General features: G+C 43.1%; 1 protein-coding gene across 3 annotated transcripts in view; it reads right to left on the reverse strand.

Annotated features, from left to right (window-relative positions):
- The window catches only part of LOC118374081 (guanine nucleotide-binding protein G(o) subunit alpha), a 164,006-nt gene that overhangs the window by 80,799 nt on the left and 65,564 nt on the right, over positions 1–17,643 (reverse strand). For all 3 annotated transcript variants that reach the window (XM_035760440.2, XM_052465724.1, XM_035760439.2), the window contains exon 3: positions 8,293–8,434. In XM_035760440.2, coding sequence (XP_035616333.1) covers positions 8,293–8,434 — 142 coding nt within the window. The remainder of the gene's footprint in view (positions 1–8,292; positions 8,435–17,643) is intronic.

Below are 17,643 nucleotides of genomic sequence, written 5' to 3' on the forward strand. Positions count from 1 at the left end.
CTGAATATTAGAGGATCTGTGGATTTCCCTCCCAACCCTCAGCCCTGTAATGAGGTTCAATGATTTGTATCAATTAAATTGTATAAATGAACACAGACATAATCCTCTCAGTGAGACATTCTCTCCCTACTCTGATCTGCCAGGGGAAGAAGTCTGCTAATACTTCTCGGGGGCATTCATTCTCAGAATCTATAAATTACCACATTACCCCTTGTATGAAGCCCATGGAACTGACCATATAGCCATCAGAGCTGCACATTACTGAAGTTCAGTAAAGAAATAGCTGATATCAGTGGAAATCTTACAGAGGTTTGCATTGATACGGAGTATGGGTTTAGCTTGTTTAGTGTGATAATGATGCTACTGCATTGGAACTGTTATCCCTTTCTGACACAGGAAAATACACAAGTGCTTTATCAATAACCTAAAGAAATGCATTTGTCTAAATACAAACCTTGGCTAAGCCAAAAGCAGCTCATAGATCATGTGAAAGTAGCCACTCATGCCCAGCACATCTGAAATGATGTCCCATAAATGGGAGTTGCATGTGTAGTGTAATCATCACTAATAAGCTATGTCTACAGTGTGTTAGGGGTTATTCAGCAAACACATTTAGAATATTAAACATATACAACTCCCACATTTTTTTCCTGGGCTATCAATATGAATCACATTGACCAAACAGTATGATAATATATTTTCCTGGGCTATCAATATGAATCACATCGACCAAACAGTATGATAATATTGTTTATTTGAGGTAACAAAATTGGACAAAAATGCAACAATGATGCAGGAATATATTTCAGGTATTCCTCAAAGTTATCATAGTTGCTAAGATACAGTTAATTTTTCTGCTAAGATACATTTAGTTTCTCAGCTAATAAGCCAACAGCCAGGTAACCCAGAGTTTTAATGACATCTTCTGGGATGTGCAGTATTAATGATATAACTTCATTAAACTGGCTGTCTAGCAATGTCACCAACCTGGAGATCACCAGTGGGAGGCAGGAACCTGCTCTAAACATCAGAGGTGATTGATTGTTTAAAAGTGTAATGAATCAATCCTTTTGGGATTGTTTGTGTGCTACTGTGGATATTTGGAACCTTCTCTGGCAGAGAGCTGGGGGATCAGAGGAGGGAACAGGGGATCAGAGGAGGGTAGGGTGGAGGGGAAGGAGAGGACAGATGAAAGGTGCCCACCTCTGCTGGACTACAGCCAGCTGCACAGATGAGAGAAGAGAGAGACCATACACTTCAAAAAAATGTTGATCTGTTCTCCCCAGCTCTGACTCGATGAGCTCCCTCTAAATGTGGAAGGCGTTTTCTTTTAAAAAAATGACCTTCATAACCTGGTTAGAGTTCATACTGCTTTCACCCCCACAGGGGGACCTTCAAAGCACCACACACTCATCAAACACCTCTCATGTCTGTCACTTGCACAGGCACACCAGAAGTGCATTTTTACAGAGAACATTTGGCTGATAATTCAACGCATACAGAGCAAATGGCATGAAGCATGGGTTTCCAGTCGGAGGCAGGATATCAACAGAACAGTGATGTATTAACCCCATAAACACATGGCATGAAGCATGGGTTTCCAGTCGGAGGCAGGATATCAACAGAACAGTGATGTATTAACCCCATAAACACAAATTGGCTGTGTTGCCAGGGGGGGACAATTATCTGGCTATGCCAGGGACTGATATTTAGACCGGTATTATAGTACATTCACAAAGCATTGGTGATACTGGGGGAAAAAAACTATCATTACAGATCATAGCACAGGAAACAAATATGTTCGCAAAACAGAAGGATACGGAGGCTATTCTTCAGGTTGAGAAGCCAGTTACTCTCAATATGATGACTGAGTTGCATCACTCTGACAGAGGGGTGAATTGTGTGTGTGCATGTGTTTTTACCTGACCCTTTGTCTCTTTGTCTCTGTGGATGTTTCCTCTAATGAGGAGTGGGAGTTTAATCAGCGCCATGGCGTCACTGTGACATTGAGGAATAGACAGGCACCCGCCCTCCTCTCAGCCTCCGAACAAGAGGGCAAAGCGGGAGCCAGGTGGACTATACCATCACAACACTTCCCCTTCCAGACCTCCACCCCAGGGCTTAAGACCCACACCATCAGACTCCCTCAACAGACCCCAGACTTCCAGGCTGGCTGAGGCACTGTGGACATCTGCCACCTTCTCTCCTCACTGTAGGCCCTCCCTCTGTTCACCTGTCCACAGGGAGCCCTTGCCCCTCCTTTCCTCCGCCTGTTGTTCTGTTGTGTTCTCTCACTAACCCAGCACTGACAGCACTACCTCTTTAAAGGGACAATCAGCAGTTGCTAAATCCAATTTTGGACTTAAATTAATGATATGTACCTATTGATTCTTGAAGAATATAACTTATAAATGACTTTTGAGCTTAGTTCAACTGTCATACCCCATCACAACCAAGAATATAAACATGTTTTACTCCAATGTTTGTAAACAAAGGAAATGCAAACAAACGCTATATCCGCTCAAAACATGTTTAAACTACAATTTTAATATAATATATGGTCAGTCCTTGCATCCATAGCGCTGTCTATGAATTTGAGGGGAGGCCACATGGGTGCCGTCGGATGGCCAGCAGTCGTGTTCGGTGCCAGGCCAGAGACTGGCTTTTTGAGTGGGTTATCATGGCACAACACCACGCCTCTACCACCAACCATGCAAACCACACCCATATGATCCAGGAACACAGAGATCACAGTGAAAGTAGAGTGGTTTTCCTTACCTTAACCTTGCCGTATTGGATCAGTCCAATGCTCCACTATGGCTGCTTTAGTGAGCATAGCCATAGCAGAGATGAAATGAATGTCAGAGAGTCACTGGGCTGGACAGAGGGAGGGAGCCAGGGAGGAAATGGATGCTGGCTCATTGGGGTTTTATCATGTGTGGTGAGCACAGGGAAATGGATCATAAAGAGTGAAAAGCTTTGGAAGCTGGAACAATGGAAATAGTTCTGCCAGCTATGGGACTGGAGTCATCCACACTCTCCAATGAGCAGGGAGATGATAACACTGGCAGGGCTCAGAGTCAGAACATCATTAAACCATATTGATAGAAACACATCAAGTAGGCCTATATATGGCTGCATACAGAGTGGGTGTGGCATAAATGCTAGAGTAGATTGATGCTTTGTCACACAGCAGCGAGTGGACTGCATGGACTGCCTCTCCACAGTTCTAGGGCTGATGTGTTTTCTCCCTTCATGTAAGTGACATTGCCCTTGGACAAAGACTTGTGGAATGTGTTGAGAGAAAGGAAAAACACAGGGTAGCCATGGCAACAGGATTGTACTGAAAGAAAGAAGAGGTTGAGAGATACCGAGAGAAGGAAGTAGAGGAGGGAGACAATCAGATGACTAGTGTAAGGAAGGGAGAGAGAGAAGGGCTCAGGACGAGGACACACGTTTGAAAGATGGCAAGAGCGAGAAGAAGGAGAGGAGAGAGAGGAAAAGGGAGAGAGTTAGAGAGAAAGACAGAAGGAGTGAGTGCGGTTGCTTGACTGTTGAGAGAGCAGCTCCAATAAAAGCTTCACACTTCAAATTAAAGAGGTGTGAACCAGCTGGCCAGCCCAGCCAGGGGGGACTCCGTTCCATGCTGCCACACCCCTGTCTGCACATTAGAGGTTGACACAGGAAAAGGTATGAAGTTATAGAATCAAGTTCGGGACAGGACAGGATCGACAGTCCGCAGGAATGGGCAGTACAGGAATAATTAGAAACAGAGTTGTTTGGGGGGAGGGGGATTAGAAATATGTGATCGACCGGCTCGATTTGGTCTTGATGTAGCAGAATTTTAATTTGTGTTTTTTTACATTGGATACAAGTAGAGACTCAGTGCTAGAAAATGGTGTATCATACACTACAGTTGAGGAACAAGGGAAAGTAATTCTGGTTTGAAAGTTGATTAACTTGTAACCTCACTTTTGATAAAAATGACCCTTGAATGTTTTGGTACACCTACTGGAGGGCTCTTTGTCTACACCCATTCAGTATTGTTCACACCCTCTAAAGCTTTAGCCTCACCCATCTCTGTAAGGATTCACATATGAGGCTATTTACTAAACAACCAAACATTTCAAAACTAAAGGCTGGTTTATACTACAGGTGTTTCTGTAAATTTAATCTGGAGTGCCAGAGTGTGCTCTGGGCGTTCGTAAACTCAGAGCGTTGTCAGTTTATCCGTTCATAAATTCAGAGCGTTTCGCTCTATGAGCATTCAGAGTGCACACTGGACGCTCTGGCCGAGGAGTAGGGTTGATCCGATCGTTCTGACCAAACAATAGCAGTCAAGCACGCAAGCTAACTGGTTAATGTTGGCTAGCTTGCTAGCTACTTCCAGACAAAAATGAGAGAACAGTTCACTCTGACCATTTTACTGGTCCTCGCAGAGCTGGTTAGGCTGTTTTTATGTTATCCAGAGCGTTGATGACAGCAAATGTACTGCTGGCAACAATTTAATTACGCTTTTTTTGCCAACGTTTACTGACACTGGCAATATTCAATGGGTGTTGAGCATTCATAAATTCAGCAGTTATTCTGCGCTCTTGCACACTCAGAAGAGAGAGCTCTGAAATCGGAGTAGAGAGCGAATTTACCAACCATGTCTATCGACATTTGTCGCAGTGACATCATGAACATTCTATTGAAATGGTTACTTGCATGGTGGAGTCTTTTGTTCAGACATGTAGCTAGCTAACTAAACAATGAACCATAATCCCAACTCATAACGTTACTACCCTGCATGAATCTGCAGGTTGCTAACATACCAGGTTCAATGTTCGCAAGCTAACATTAGGCTATAACTAGCAATGCAAATGTCTCTGAGATACAAATAATATTACTACACAGGTCATACAAGTGACGTTAGCAAACGAGCCAGCCAGCTAAAGTTAGCTAACAGTACACTTTAACTTTAACAAAATTAGAAATGTGTGATATCTGAAAATGTAGCTAGCTAATCTCACCCGTATACATGGATGGACACTTCTCCCTCTGTGTCATGGAAGCCATGGTTGCCCTTAGTTTGAAGATGTAATCCGGAGACAGGTGTTTTATACAACAGCCTTCTGTGTGTTCTCTTTTCCACTCCATCTGCATATTTGCAATCAACCGCCTGAATTTTCTCCATTTCCTTGGCTATCATACTCCAATTCTACCGTGCATTTCACTGATTTCAAAACTCGGTCCTCCAGAAAGTGGAGAGCAACACCTTTGCAGTTCTACTATGTGATATATATTTTAAAAAGCAGCGTTAGAAAGGGTTACCGACACATACGTTATAGACAGAAGTGTGGCTAAACCAACTAGGCTCGTAATTTAACAATTGTATTTGCTTTTACAGATGGCATACAAGTTTGTTATTAAGGCACATGAAAGTTCACATGTTCCAGAAGGCATTTCTGACAAAAAAAATGCATGTAAAACATTGCAACATTACAACCAAATACATTTGATGCCTTTTCGAAATAATTTGCTCATTCAACATATTAAAGATGAAATGGCTATGATAGGCTACGCAACTTTTTATTCACCTGTCGTCATATTTAGCTACCTTAGAAGTGTTTACTTTGCAGGCTGACTAGCATCATTGAGTTACAATACTCCATACATTGGATCCCCAAATCAACTGGAAGTATCCACAAAACAAGTTTTGTATAATCATAATCCAAAGGTAATCCAAAGTATCTTTTGTTTTCCTAAAATTAATATTCACAATTTACAAATGATTAATTTGATTCACATGATTCGATTCAATGCGATTGAACCAATTCAAATAATACAATGATGAAGTGAATCATTAGTTTCATCAAAAATATTTGTTTTAATGAATCACATGAATCGTTCAAAAAAGTAAATCATCGTTGTATGGCATTATTCGCGAGTGTCGGTGGAAGGTTTTTTGGGACATTGATGACATGACAAAAACATTTATAGCTTAACAGTTAACTAGAGGGTACAAGATATGTTTTTAATTGTCTACCTACCTAGTTAGTCTCTTCTCTATCATACTGTATTTTATAGGCTAGGCCTACCTGATGCTGCATTGTCCGACTGCCTCACTCTCCTTGACCAACGGCCCACACTTCTCGCACAGGTGATGCGTGCAAACATAGACGAGCCAAAGTGTCGTTCTGAGCCTGGCTGATTTTTATTTGATTGTTAAAATATTTTAAAACTGTGCCTGAATAAATTAAATACATTTCCATAACGTTTTCAAAACTTTTCTCAGATTTGAACATTTTCCGAAACTTTTCCAGGCCTGGAAAACACCATTTTAAAATTCCACAACTTTTCCACAAGACCACAAGACCGTACAAACCCTGTCCATTCGAGTATAGAAAAACAATTCATGCAAGTACTCAAAACAGTCAAAGGTCAAATGACCATCCCGGTGAGCAGCTATGGAAGGAAGTTATTTCTGATTTCTGCTCTGTAAAAATGAACATGGGAGGGGACAGAAGTGATTTTTATTGGGACCGAACCACTGGAAAGGACAGGAAAGTTCCGGGGTTATATAGGGATCAGGACAGTACGGGGGAAAAGATAGGACAGGAATTAATTCTCACTCCCGTGTAAACCTCTACTGCACTCCCGTGTCAACCTCTACTGCACATATAGGCTATATGGAGAAACACTCACACATTCACACTACCATACAAGTCTAAACAGGGGTCCTCAACAGGACACACCTTTCAGGGACTCACCTACCCTTCATTCCCTATTCTCCCTCTCACATTCATTCCCTCCTCTAATTCTCCCCACCCGTCTCTCTGAGGCAGCCAATCATCTCTCTTTCTGTGGCGGTACTTCGTTCTCTCTCTCCATTAGGGAGAGAAAGAGATTCTCCACCTGGGGACAGTGAACTCCGACCGATTTCACAAATTGCTTTTGTGGAGTTTACTTTTGGGTCATAGACACACACACACACACACAGGCATGCATGCAGGGACACACACACACACTCACTCACTCACTCACTCACTCACTCACTCACTCACTCACTCACTCACACTCACTCACACTCACTCACACTCACTCACACTCACTCACACTCACTCACACTCACACTCACTCACACTCACTCACACTCGCGCGCACACACACACTCTAAATTACTTGACTGAGAATGACAAAAGCACAGAGAATAGTATTTCTAAGGACACAACCCCTGTGGCCTGTCATCTCCTGGCTCAGGTTCGAGCAGCAGAAAGAGATAATATCACAATCAATAGCAGCTGGGTATTTCAGAGGCCTTGTCCCAAGGTATATGGATAGCATTGGTTTGATTCAAATATAAAAGGACTTCCTGGAAAGGTCAGAGTCAGTGGTGTCCCTCCTGTTTTAGAGAGGGAACAGAGCACGGCAGGGGAATGGATACAACACAACACGTGAGAGGAGGCATTAGGAGTGCAGCTCAGATATCCTACTGTACACCTTCCTTCACCCTGTCTTGTCCTCTTAATAAGGCCACTCTGAGGTCATGTACTGACACAGCTATGGACCCTTGACCCCATTACCCTCCAGCTCACACTGCAATCGGCAGTTTAACGTTGTGGATAGAACCAATACCCAATTCAAAACCATTTCCACCATCTTCGTCATTCATCATCGTCATTGTTGGCATCACCGTAATTTAACAATGCTGCTATAAACGAATCATGGCACAGTACAAGTGACATATCAACTAAACACATTTATCTCATGTTCTTCCTGACCGTATATTCATCATGGTCTGAATACAGTATTACAATTTGAAATGTCTGCTTACCTCCTTGGTGCTGGGTAATAATAGTAGTAATATTAAAGACAGATAGTGTGTTGTGTGAATCTACATTTTCTCCTGCACTCCTCTCAGTAAGAGATTTATAGAAGCAGAGAACAATGTGCTCTGTTCCATATCCTGTCAGAGCCTTGTGGCCAATTATCTGCTACAACATTGAGGTTATGGATTTTCACAAATGGATAAGGATGAATGGGTGTTTTGACTAGTTTCACTTGTTAAAATCCTGTGGGTGAATATATTGGTGTCCGTCAGTGTTTGACAGTTTGTGTATTTGTTGATATAAATGTGTTTGGGAGGCCTTCACTACAGTATATAGTGGTAACAGCACACAGTACTCTGCTTACTAATGTGCATGACAGTGGGTATGCGTGTGTGTGTGTGTCTGCGTGTCTGTCGGACTAGTTGTAGTCCATTCCCTCAGTGCTACAGTGTACAGATAGAGCAGTAGAGACACTCACTTTTCTCTCCTTGTCTCCGTACTCCAGGCCAAGGGTGTCCATGGCACGGACGATGGCAGCCAGAGACTGGATTGTGTTGCTGTAGACCACAGGCTTGTACTGCTTCACATCATCTCCAGAGAAGCCATCCTCGTGGATAATCCTGCAAACATGAATGTGATTCATGCAGGTCAGGTGGGCAATTACCTAAACAGAGACGTCATGTCCACGGCACACATACTGGTGGCAGACACGCAGAGGCACACATACTGGTGGCAGACACGCAGAGGCACACATACTGGTGGCAGACACGCAGAGGCACACATACTGGTGGCAGACACGCAGAGGCACACATACTGGTGGCAGACACGCAGAGGCACACATTCTTTATCACACACACAGTCACTCGCACACAGAAACACAGAGGCTTGGTAAGCTCTGAGCTCCTCTCTCTTCCTCAGCCTGGCTCCATCTTAATTCTATTTTCCTTTCATTTGCTCCGTTGCCGCTGTAGATGGCCGTTGAAGAAAGGGGGAGAGGGGGAGATCTGAGAGTTTCTCCCCCACCCAGCAGCCAGCGCTAGTCCAGGACCAGATGTGGAGAGTGAGCCCCATTAGGCAGATACACATGGAGACACATTGATCCCAGGTCTGAGATCTCCTCATCACGACACAAACACCACAGCAGAGAGAGGCTCAGACTATTTACCCCCTACAGGCACCATTAACACCTCACCGCCCAGCCCCACACCCCCACTGGTCATGATATCCAGTCCCCAGTCCTTTTAATGGACCAGATGGAGCATGAGCTCCTACCAACAAAGAGTACAGGCTGAGCTTTGTGTTTGTGAAAGTGAGTGTGTGTGTGTGCCCTTTGAAGTAGGCCAAGCATATAAAAAGAAAGGCAGAGAGATGTCAGTGCCCTAAGCCCTGACTTACTGCGCAAGAGAGAGGCAGAGTGTCCCAGTCCAAGAAGCCTGCGGCTGTAACACACAGATACAGTTTGTGATCCTCCAACAGCAATATGCCTCCTCTCCAGTAGCATGCCTTTCATAAGACTGTCTGTCTCGACTCATATCACTACTCTCTCAATACACTGACAAGCCTGAACTTGCCCTGATGTGTGTGTGTGTGTGTGTGTGTGTGTGTGTGTGTGTGTGTGTGTGTGTGTGTGTGTGTGTGTGTGTGTGTGTGTGTGTGTGTGTGTGTGTGTGTGTGTGTGTGTGTGTGTGTGTGTGTGTGTGTGTGTGTGTGTGTGTGTACTTGCTTTCCTACATTATCAGCAGTGGTGTAAAGTACATAAGTATAAATACTTTAAAAGGTACTACGGTACCTAAGTAGTTTTTTGGGGGTATCTGTATTTTACTATACTATTTATAGTTTGACTATTTTTACTTCACTACATTCCTTAAGAAAATATTATACTTTTTACTCCATACATTTTCCTTGACATTCAAAAGTACTCAATACATTTTGAATGCTTAGAAAGACAGGAAAATGGTCAAATTCACACACTTATCAACCGAACATCTCTGGTCATCCCTACTGCCTCTGATCTGGAGGACTCACTAAACACACATGCTTCGTTTGTAAATGATGTCTGAATGTTGGAGTGTGACCCTGGCTTTCAGTAAATAAAGAAAAGGAAATGGAGCCGCCTGGTTGGCTTATTATAAGGAATTAGAAATTATTCATACTTTGACTTTTGATACTTAAGTATATTTTAAACCAAATACTTTTATACTTTTACTCAAGTAGGATTTTACTGGGTGACTTTTACTTCAGTCATTTTCTATTAAGGTATCTTTACCTTTACCCAAGTATGATAGTTAGGTACTTTTTCCACCACTGATTATCAGGAGCCCAATATCCTAACATTTCACCCGGATGTCCTGAAAAGGTAGGAAAATAACTTTTTAGAGGTCCTGAATTTGTTAAAATGCTATTTTAAGCCTAATAGTTAGGGTTAGGCTCTGGGGTTAAGGTTAGGGTTAGGTTTTGGGGTTAAGGTTAGGGTTAGGTGTACGGTTAGGGTTAGGTTTTTGGGGGTTAAGGTTATATTTGGGGGTAGGGGTGTTGTTCGGGTTAGGGAAAATATAATTTCTAATGATCAATATTTTTATACTCCAAAAAGTCCTGAAATTTCACAAAAACAAAGCTGTGTGTATGTGTGGCAGGCTGACGTTTGTCATGAGTCTTGTCCTGGAGGCAGAACTGAGAGTTTTCCCCCTTAAACAGCGGCAAAGTCTAAATTGGCTATATTGTAAACATTCATGAAAACAAAAATGCACTTTTTGGTATTTTATTTAAGGTTAGGGTTAGGCATTAGGGTTAGCAGTGTGGTTAAGGTTAGGTTTGATGATTTTATGACTTTGTGGCTGTGACAGCTAGTGACCACTGCAGAGCAGCCTCCAGAACAAGATTTATGGTGAAATAGCTCATTTACGTGTGTGTGTGTGTGTGTGTGTGTGTGTGTGTGTGTGTGTGTGTGTGTGTGTGTGTGTGTGTGTGTGTGTGTGTGTGTGTGTGTGTGTGTGTGTGTGTGTGTGTGTGTGTGTGTGTGTGTGAGAGAGACAGTGACGTACCTACAGCTCAGCAGTAATGGTGCTGTGACACAGACATGTGCGTGTCAACGACAAGGGAATATTGCCTCTTTATCTCCCCTTTGCTCTCCCTGTCTTCTCTCTCTCTCCCTCCCTCTTTCAACAATAATCTTCCTATGACGAATGCTTTATCTGTGGGTGTAATAAACAGCACGGGGGGCATGGTTCTGCACTACTGATACCTGGGCTGGTGGGCAGGGGGTTCCAGAGGAGAGGGGGGAAGGTTCCTACTCTCCCCAGCACAGAGCATATGTGAAGGGTTGAGGAATGTACAGAAGGGAGGGGAGCTTTGCATTATATAGCCTACTGTAAACAGTGTGTAGTTGTGTGAGTCACCTTACTTTGAGGAGTCCCATAATCCTGTGGTCAATGACTCTGGTATCGATTGTCAGAGCTTAGCTCCTCTCTAAGGGAAATGAAAGCTCTCAGACACTGTTTTCCTTCCTCTTTAACAGACTTGTTTTAACAGCTGGCATTGTGACTGGCAGACCAGGTGTGCCTTGGCAGAGATAAGCATGTGCCAGCCAGGACCATGCTTCTACACCTGCATTGCTTGCTGTTTGGGGTTTTAGGCTGGGTTTCTGTACAGCACTTTGAGATATCAGCTGATGTAAGAAGGGCTTTATAAATACATTTGATTTGATTGAAGTTGTTAGGTTTATGTCCTATCCTACATCCTGATTTTACCAGGTTCTGACCACTAGCTGACATTGTTCCTGCTAGTAGGTGATTTCTTTTAAAGACATAGTTCACCCAAATGATAAAATGACGTATATGTTTCCCTGAAGGCCGCAGGGTAGCCTAGTGGTTAGAGCGTTGGACTAGTAACCGGAAGGTTGCAAGTTCAAATCCCCGAGCTGACAAGGTACAAATCTAGGCCGTCATTGAAAATAAGAATTTGTCCTTAACTGACTTGCCTAGTTAAATAAAGGTAAAAAAAAAAATCATTTAAGTAGGCAGTGTATGGACAAGGGATAAAAGAAACCCATGCTTAATTTTGTTTAGCTGGCCACTGTTTCAAATGCTAACTTTTTAGCATTTAGTGGCACAAATCCAATGCAAGTCAGCGGTACCTAAATTAGCATTTCCACGCTTCATACCCAAATCAGTTACACAATAAATGTTTTGATACTTCAGGATGATTTGTACATGAATCGTGAAAATACTAATATACATACTAAAAGCTAAAAGGTTAGCATTTGAAACAGTGGCCAGCTAAACAAAACTAAGCATGGGTTTCTAGCTTGTCCATAGACTGCTTACATGGTAGGGAAGGGCCTCATCCACCTGAGCCACGGTCTGTTGACCCCGCTACCATCTAAAAGAAGGAGACAGTAGAAAGCTGAGACCGAGAGACTGATAAACAGCTTCTATCTCCAGGCCATCAGACTGTTAAACAGCCACCGCTAGCTGGCCTCTGCCCAGTACCCTTCCCTGAAACTTAGTCACTGTTACTAGCCGGCTACCACCCAGTACTTTACCCTGCACCTTTTAAGAGACTTCTTTGGCCTATGTACATAGAGTCGTTGAACAATGGTCACCGTGATCATTTTTACATACTCCTTTACCAACTTTATATGTATATACTGTATTCTTGTCATGGCACATCCTATAGAACTACTGCTGTACACATATCGTTTTATTCATATACTGTCCATATTATCTTTACACACCATTATATAGAGATCCTTCGGAACGTATTAACACCACTAGATTTTTTCCACATTTTGTTGTTTTACAGCCTGAATTTAAAATGGATTAAATTAGGATGTTGTGTCACATACCGCATAATGTCCAAGTGGAATTATGTTTGACTTTTTTATTTTATTTTTATTTATTTTTTTACAAATGAATTATAAATGAAAAGCTGAAATGTCTTGAGTCAATATGTTTTAAACCCCTTTGTCATGGCAAGTCTAAATAAGTTCAGGAGTAAACATTTGCTCAACATGTCACATTTTTGAATGACTACTTCATCTCTGTACCCCACAGATACAATTATCTATAAAGGTCCCTCAGTCAAGCAGTGAATTTCAGAAACAGATTCAACCACAAAAACCAGGGAGGTTTTCCAATGCCTCACAAAGAAGGGAACTTATTGGTAAATAAAAAATCAGAAGTTGAATATCCTTTTGAGCATGGTGAAGTAATGCATTACACTCGGGATGGTGTATCAATATACCCAGTCACTACTAAGATACAGGTGTCCTTACTAACTCAGTTGCCAGAGAGGAAGGAAAAAGCTCAAGGAGTTCACCACGAGGCCAATGGTGACAGAGTTGATAGCTGTGACCGGAGAACACTGCGGATCGATCAACAACATTGTAGTTAATCCACAATACTAACCTAAATGACAGAGTGAAAAAAAGGAATCATGTACAGAATGGAAATATTCCAAAACATGCATCCTGTTTGCAATAAGGCAGTAAATTAATACAAGAAAAAAAGTGAAAAAGTAATTCACTTTATGTCCTGAATACAATGCGTTATGTTTGGGGCAAATCCTAAAATAAATCCAGGTTAGCAGCCAATATTAACCAGGTGAAATTGTGTCATTTTTCTTGCGTTCATTGCACGCAGAGTCAGGGTATATGCAACAGTTTGGGCTGCCTGGCTCATTGTGAACTAATTTGCCAGAATTTTACGTAATTATGACATAACATTGAAGGTTGTGCAATGTAACTGGAATATTTAGACTTAGGGATGCCACCCGTTAGATAAAATACCGAACGGTTCCGTATTTCACTGAAATAATAAACGTTTTGTTTTCGAAATGATAGTTAATTCGACCATATTAATGTATTTCTGTGTGTTATTATGTTATAATTAAGTCTATGATTTGATAGAGCAGTCTGACTGAGCAATGGTAGGCAGCAGCAGGCTCGTAAGCATTCATTCAAACAGCACTTTCGTGCATTTTGCCAGCAGCTCTTCGCAAGCACAGCGCTGTTTATGACTTCAAGCCTATCAGCCTAATGGCTGGTGTAACTGATGTGAAATGGCTAGCTAGTTAGCTGGGTGTGCACTAATAGCGTTTCAAACGTCACTCGCTCTGAGACTTGGAGTAGTTATTCCCCTTCCTCTGCAAGGGCCGCGGCTTTTGTGGAGCGATGGGTAACGCTGCTTCGAGTGTGGCTGTTGTTGATGTGTTCCTGGTTCGAGCCCAGGTAGGGGCGAGGAGAGGGACGGAAGCTATACTGTTACACTGGCAATACTATAGTGCCTATAAGAACATCCAATAGTCAAAGGTATATGAAATACAAGTGGTATAGAGAGAAATAGTCCTATAAATACTATATTAACCACAACCTAAAACCTCTTACCTTGGAATATAGAAGACTCGTGTCAAAAGGAACCACCAACTTTCATATGTTGGCTTTTTTACATGGCACATATTGCACTTTTACTTCCCCAACACTTTGTTTTTGCATTATTTAAACCAAATTGAAAATGTTTCATTATTTATTTGAGGCTAAATAGATTTTTATTGATGTATTATGCTTCTACACCTGCATTGCTTGTTGTTTGGGGTTTTAGGCTGGGTTTCTGTACAGCACTTTGAGATATCAGCTGATGTACGAAGGGCTATATAAATACATTTGATTTGATTTTATTTATATTAAGTTAAAATAAGTGTTCATTCAGTATTGTCGTTATTACAAATAAATTAAAAATGTAATATATATATATATATAAAATGTATTTATTTTTTAATCGGCATCGCCTTTTTTGGTCCTCCAATATCGGCGTTAAAAAAAATCAGAATCGGTCGACCTCTACTCTGTACATGTTCCACGGGACCAACACCACACTAGACATTACATTTACTAAACAAACACTGCTGCTCAATGTCTTAACCACAGACCCAATAGAAAGCAGAACATCCGTCTCCACATCTCTCTACACTGACCACTGCCCCATTGGGATGACCCATAGTGACCACAGCTCTCTACTCTGACCCGACACAACCACAGATCTCTAAATCACCATTAAAACAACACTCTACACCTGCAACCTTGCGAAAAGTTTAGTAAATATCATGTCGAGCCAATATCACCCAGCACCGCTGCCAGCTGTGCCTCTGTTTTCCTCTGTGCTGAAACTCCAGTGAGCGCACCATCTCAGGTGACTGATTCATAATCCAGGGGTTAAAAACAACACGTCTATAGGCAATCTCTAAATCACAATAAAGCTAAAGCATGTCCCAGGGGTTTCTGATGTCCCAGGGGTTTCTGATGTCCCAGGGGTTTCTGATGTCCCAGGGGTTTCTGATGTCCCAGGGGTTTCTGATGTCCCAGGGGTTTCTGATGTCCCAGGGGTTTCTGATGTCCCAGGGGTTTCTGATGTCCCTGGGGTTTCTGATGTCCCTGGGGTTTCTGATGTCCCTGGGGTTTCTGATGTCCCAGGGGTTTCTGATGTCCCAGGGGTTTCTGATGTCCCAGGGGTTTCTGATGTCCCAGGGGTTTCTGATGTCCCAGGGGTTTCTGATGTCCCAGGGGTTTCTGATGTCCCTGGGGTTTCTGATGTCCCTGGGGTTTCTGATGTCCCAGGGGTTTCTGATGTCCCAGGGGTTTCTGATGTCCCAGGGGTTTCTGATGTCCCAGGGGTTTCTGATGTCCCAGGGGTTTCTGATGTATCAGGGGTCAAATGATTCATTGTTCCGTTTCTGATAGGAGACACTGAAAGTACAGCAAGTCCTTATACCAGGCCACCTGTCAGAAAGAGCAGGTACAGGCCCACACCACTGGTTAGCTAGCTACAACACACAGTACAGTCTGCAGAGTGCATGTCAGGAGCTGATACAAGAGTGATTACAAGTCACTCTACAAGGGTGATTAAAGTCTTGTCTTTCCCCCTGTGTCCCATTCCAGAGCAGTGGAGGGAGAGAGCTCTGAAATGAGACTGGAGGATTTACCATACCACACTGTGCAGTGTAACCTGCTGTCTGCTACAGTATATGGTAAAACCAGCCTTCCCAGTAAGAAGGGTCAAAAGGCTTCTGCTTTACCCTTGAGTGTAAGGACATAAAAAGTACCGTTTTTTTTAATCGTTATGGCTTTCATTAGTGTGTTACATTTTCCAAGTCATCTTCCCTTGGTTTCCATTCCTCTCTGCAAAGCCTCATCAGGCAGTGTGTGTGGGTGGAACACCAAAGGAGAGCTCAGATCATTATTACTGCCTTCCCTTCCCACCAAGTTTATAAAGGGACCCTCATTAAGTAACAGATAGAGAGAGAGGGGGAGAGAGAGAGAGAGAGAGAGAGAGGGGGTTAGAAAGAAAGAAAATAGGTAGAGAGTAACGGAGCAGCACAATTGGAGGATAATTTTAATGTTCGAAGGGTCTGTGCTTTTCACGCTTGGGGACTTTTCTCATTTGGGTCTCTCCAGGCCGTCTGTCAGCTGAGAGGAGAGGGGGGAGGGGATGGCGACAGGTAGCCGCTGGGGAAGGCAGAACAGAGAGCACATTAGGCCCTCCTTGGTGTCTGACACGTGGAGATCTGTGAACTGGAACCTCTAACACCACTGCCTCTCACACAGAGGGAGGGGCTTCTAAGAAGTGATGGAGTGGTAATTTTGCATTCTAGCCATGTACTGTACTGACTGACTAAATGCAACATACTTGTTTTCCCCACAGAAAAAAAAACTGTTTACATAATGCTTTTGGTCTTACAATATATGGAGTGCCTTATATTGTGTACAGGTTTATTACACCTATTTCACTGTTGAGAGAAGTACAAGGGGGATGAATGCGATTTTTAAGCCAGTAATTTTGAGTTTGCAAATCGCCATGCCACACAAATGATCCTTTGTGCTCCCGGCACACTCCAGTGCTGTTGCTGTCATCGGCCCCGGGACACAGCTACTTTGATTCCCTACCAGCGTTGGGGGCACTATTTATAACCTCTGCAATCAGAGGAACGCTGCCTCCCAAGCATCAGATGCTCCAGCCTTTAGCACCAATCTGTCCCCCACATCCTGAGGCCGAGTCACAGACACACACACATGGACTGCTACCTAAATGGCACCCCCTTTCCTTTTTAGTGCCCATAGACCCAATTGGACCCATTGCACTATATTGGGAATAGGATGTAATTTGGGATGCACAGACACCGCCAGGGTTACGGCAGCACCACACCTCGGCTAGTCCTAGATTGGAACAGGCACACAACACCACTCCCTCACTACATTCAACTTCCATCTCACATAGCTTTATGATATCAAACCGCAATGTCTATATTCATACAAAAACACAATCACACAACAGTAATTATAGGGTGTATCTAAGGACCCACTGTATTTTACCCTCCCCCTCTCTTTCCACCTCTCTCTTGCTAAAACACTGCATCTTCCTGACTATATCTGCTGATCCCTCCTCTCACCCTCCCAGACCCCGCTCAGAGCTAAATTCTACCACTGAGATTATGAAGTGTCCTCTATCAATTGGGACTTGCCAGCTGGTTGCTGGGAGAGGGTGACAGTAATTTTGGGTTCGCTTCACACACAGCCTTGATCAGTCACAAACGCTGAATAATTACCGCGACAGATCTGTATAACTACAGCCGTCATTAAATCCCAGCCTGATCCCTCCCAGCAGCCATTGTCCCCTCATCCTCTGCTTCTACCCCTCTTCCTCCCCTCCCCCATCTCCTCTCCCTCCTGGTCGTTTGTCATCCTGTAATTATATCTGCCATTGTCATCTCCCCTGGAACCCAAGGAGGAGAAGGAGCAGGGGATGAATGAATATAAGAGGTGTATTGCTGAGGCAGCAGA

The sequence above is a fragment of the Oncorhynchus keta genome, chromosome 17 (assembly GCF_023373465.1).
Source record: "Oncorhynchus keta strain PuntledgeMale-10-30-2019 chromosome 17, Oket_V2, whole genome shotgun sequence".
Lineage (NCBI taxonomy): Eukaryota > Metazoa > Chordata > Actinopteri > Salmoniformes > Salmonidae > Oncorhynchus > Oncorhynchus keta.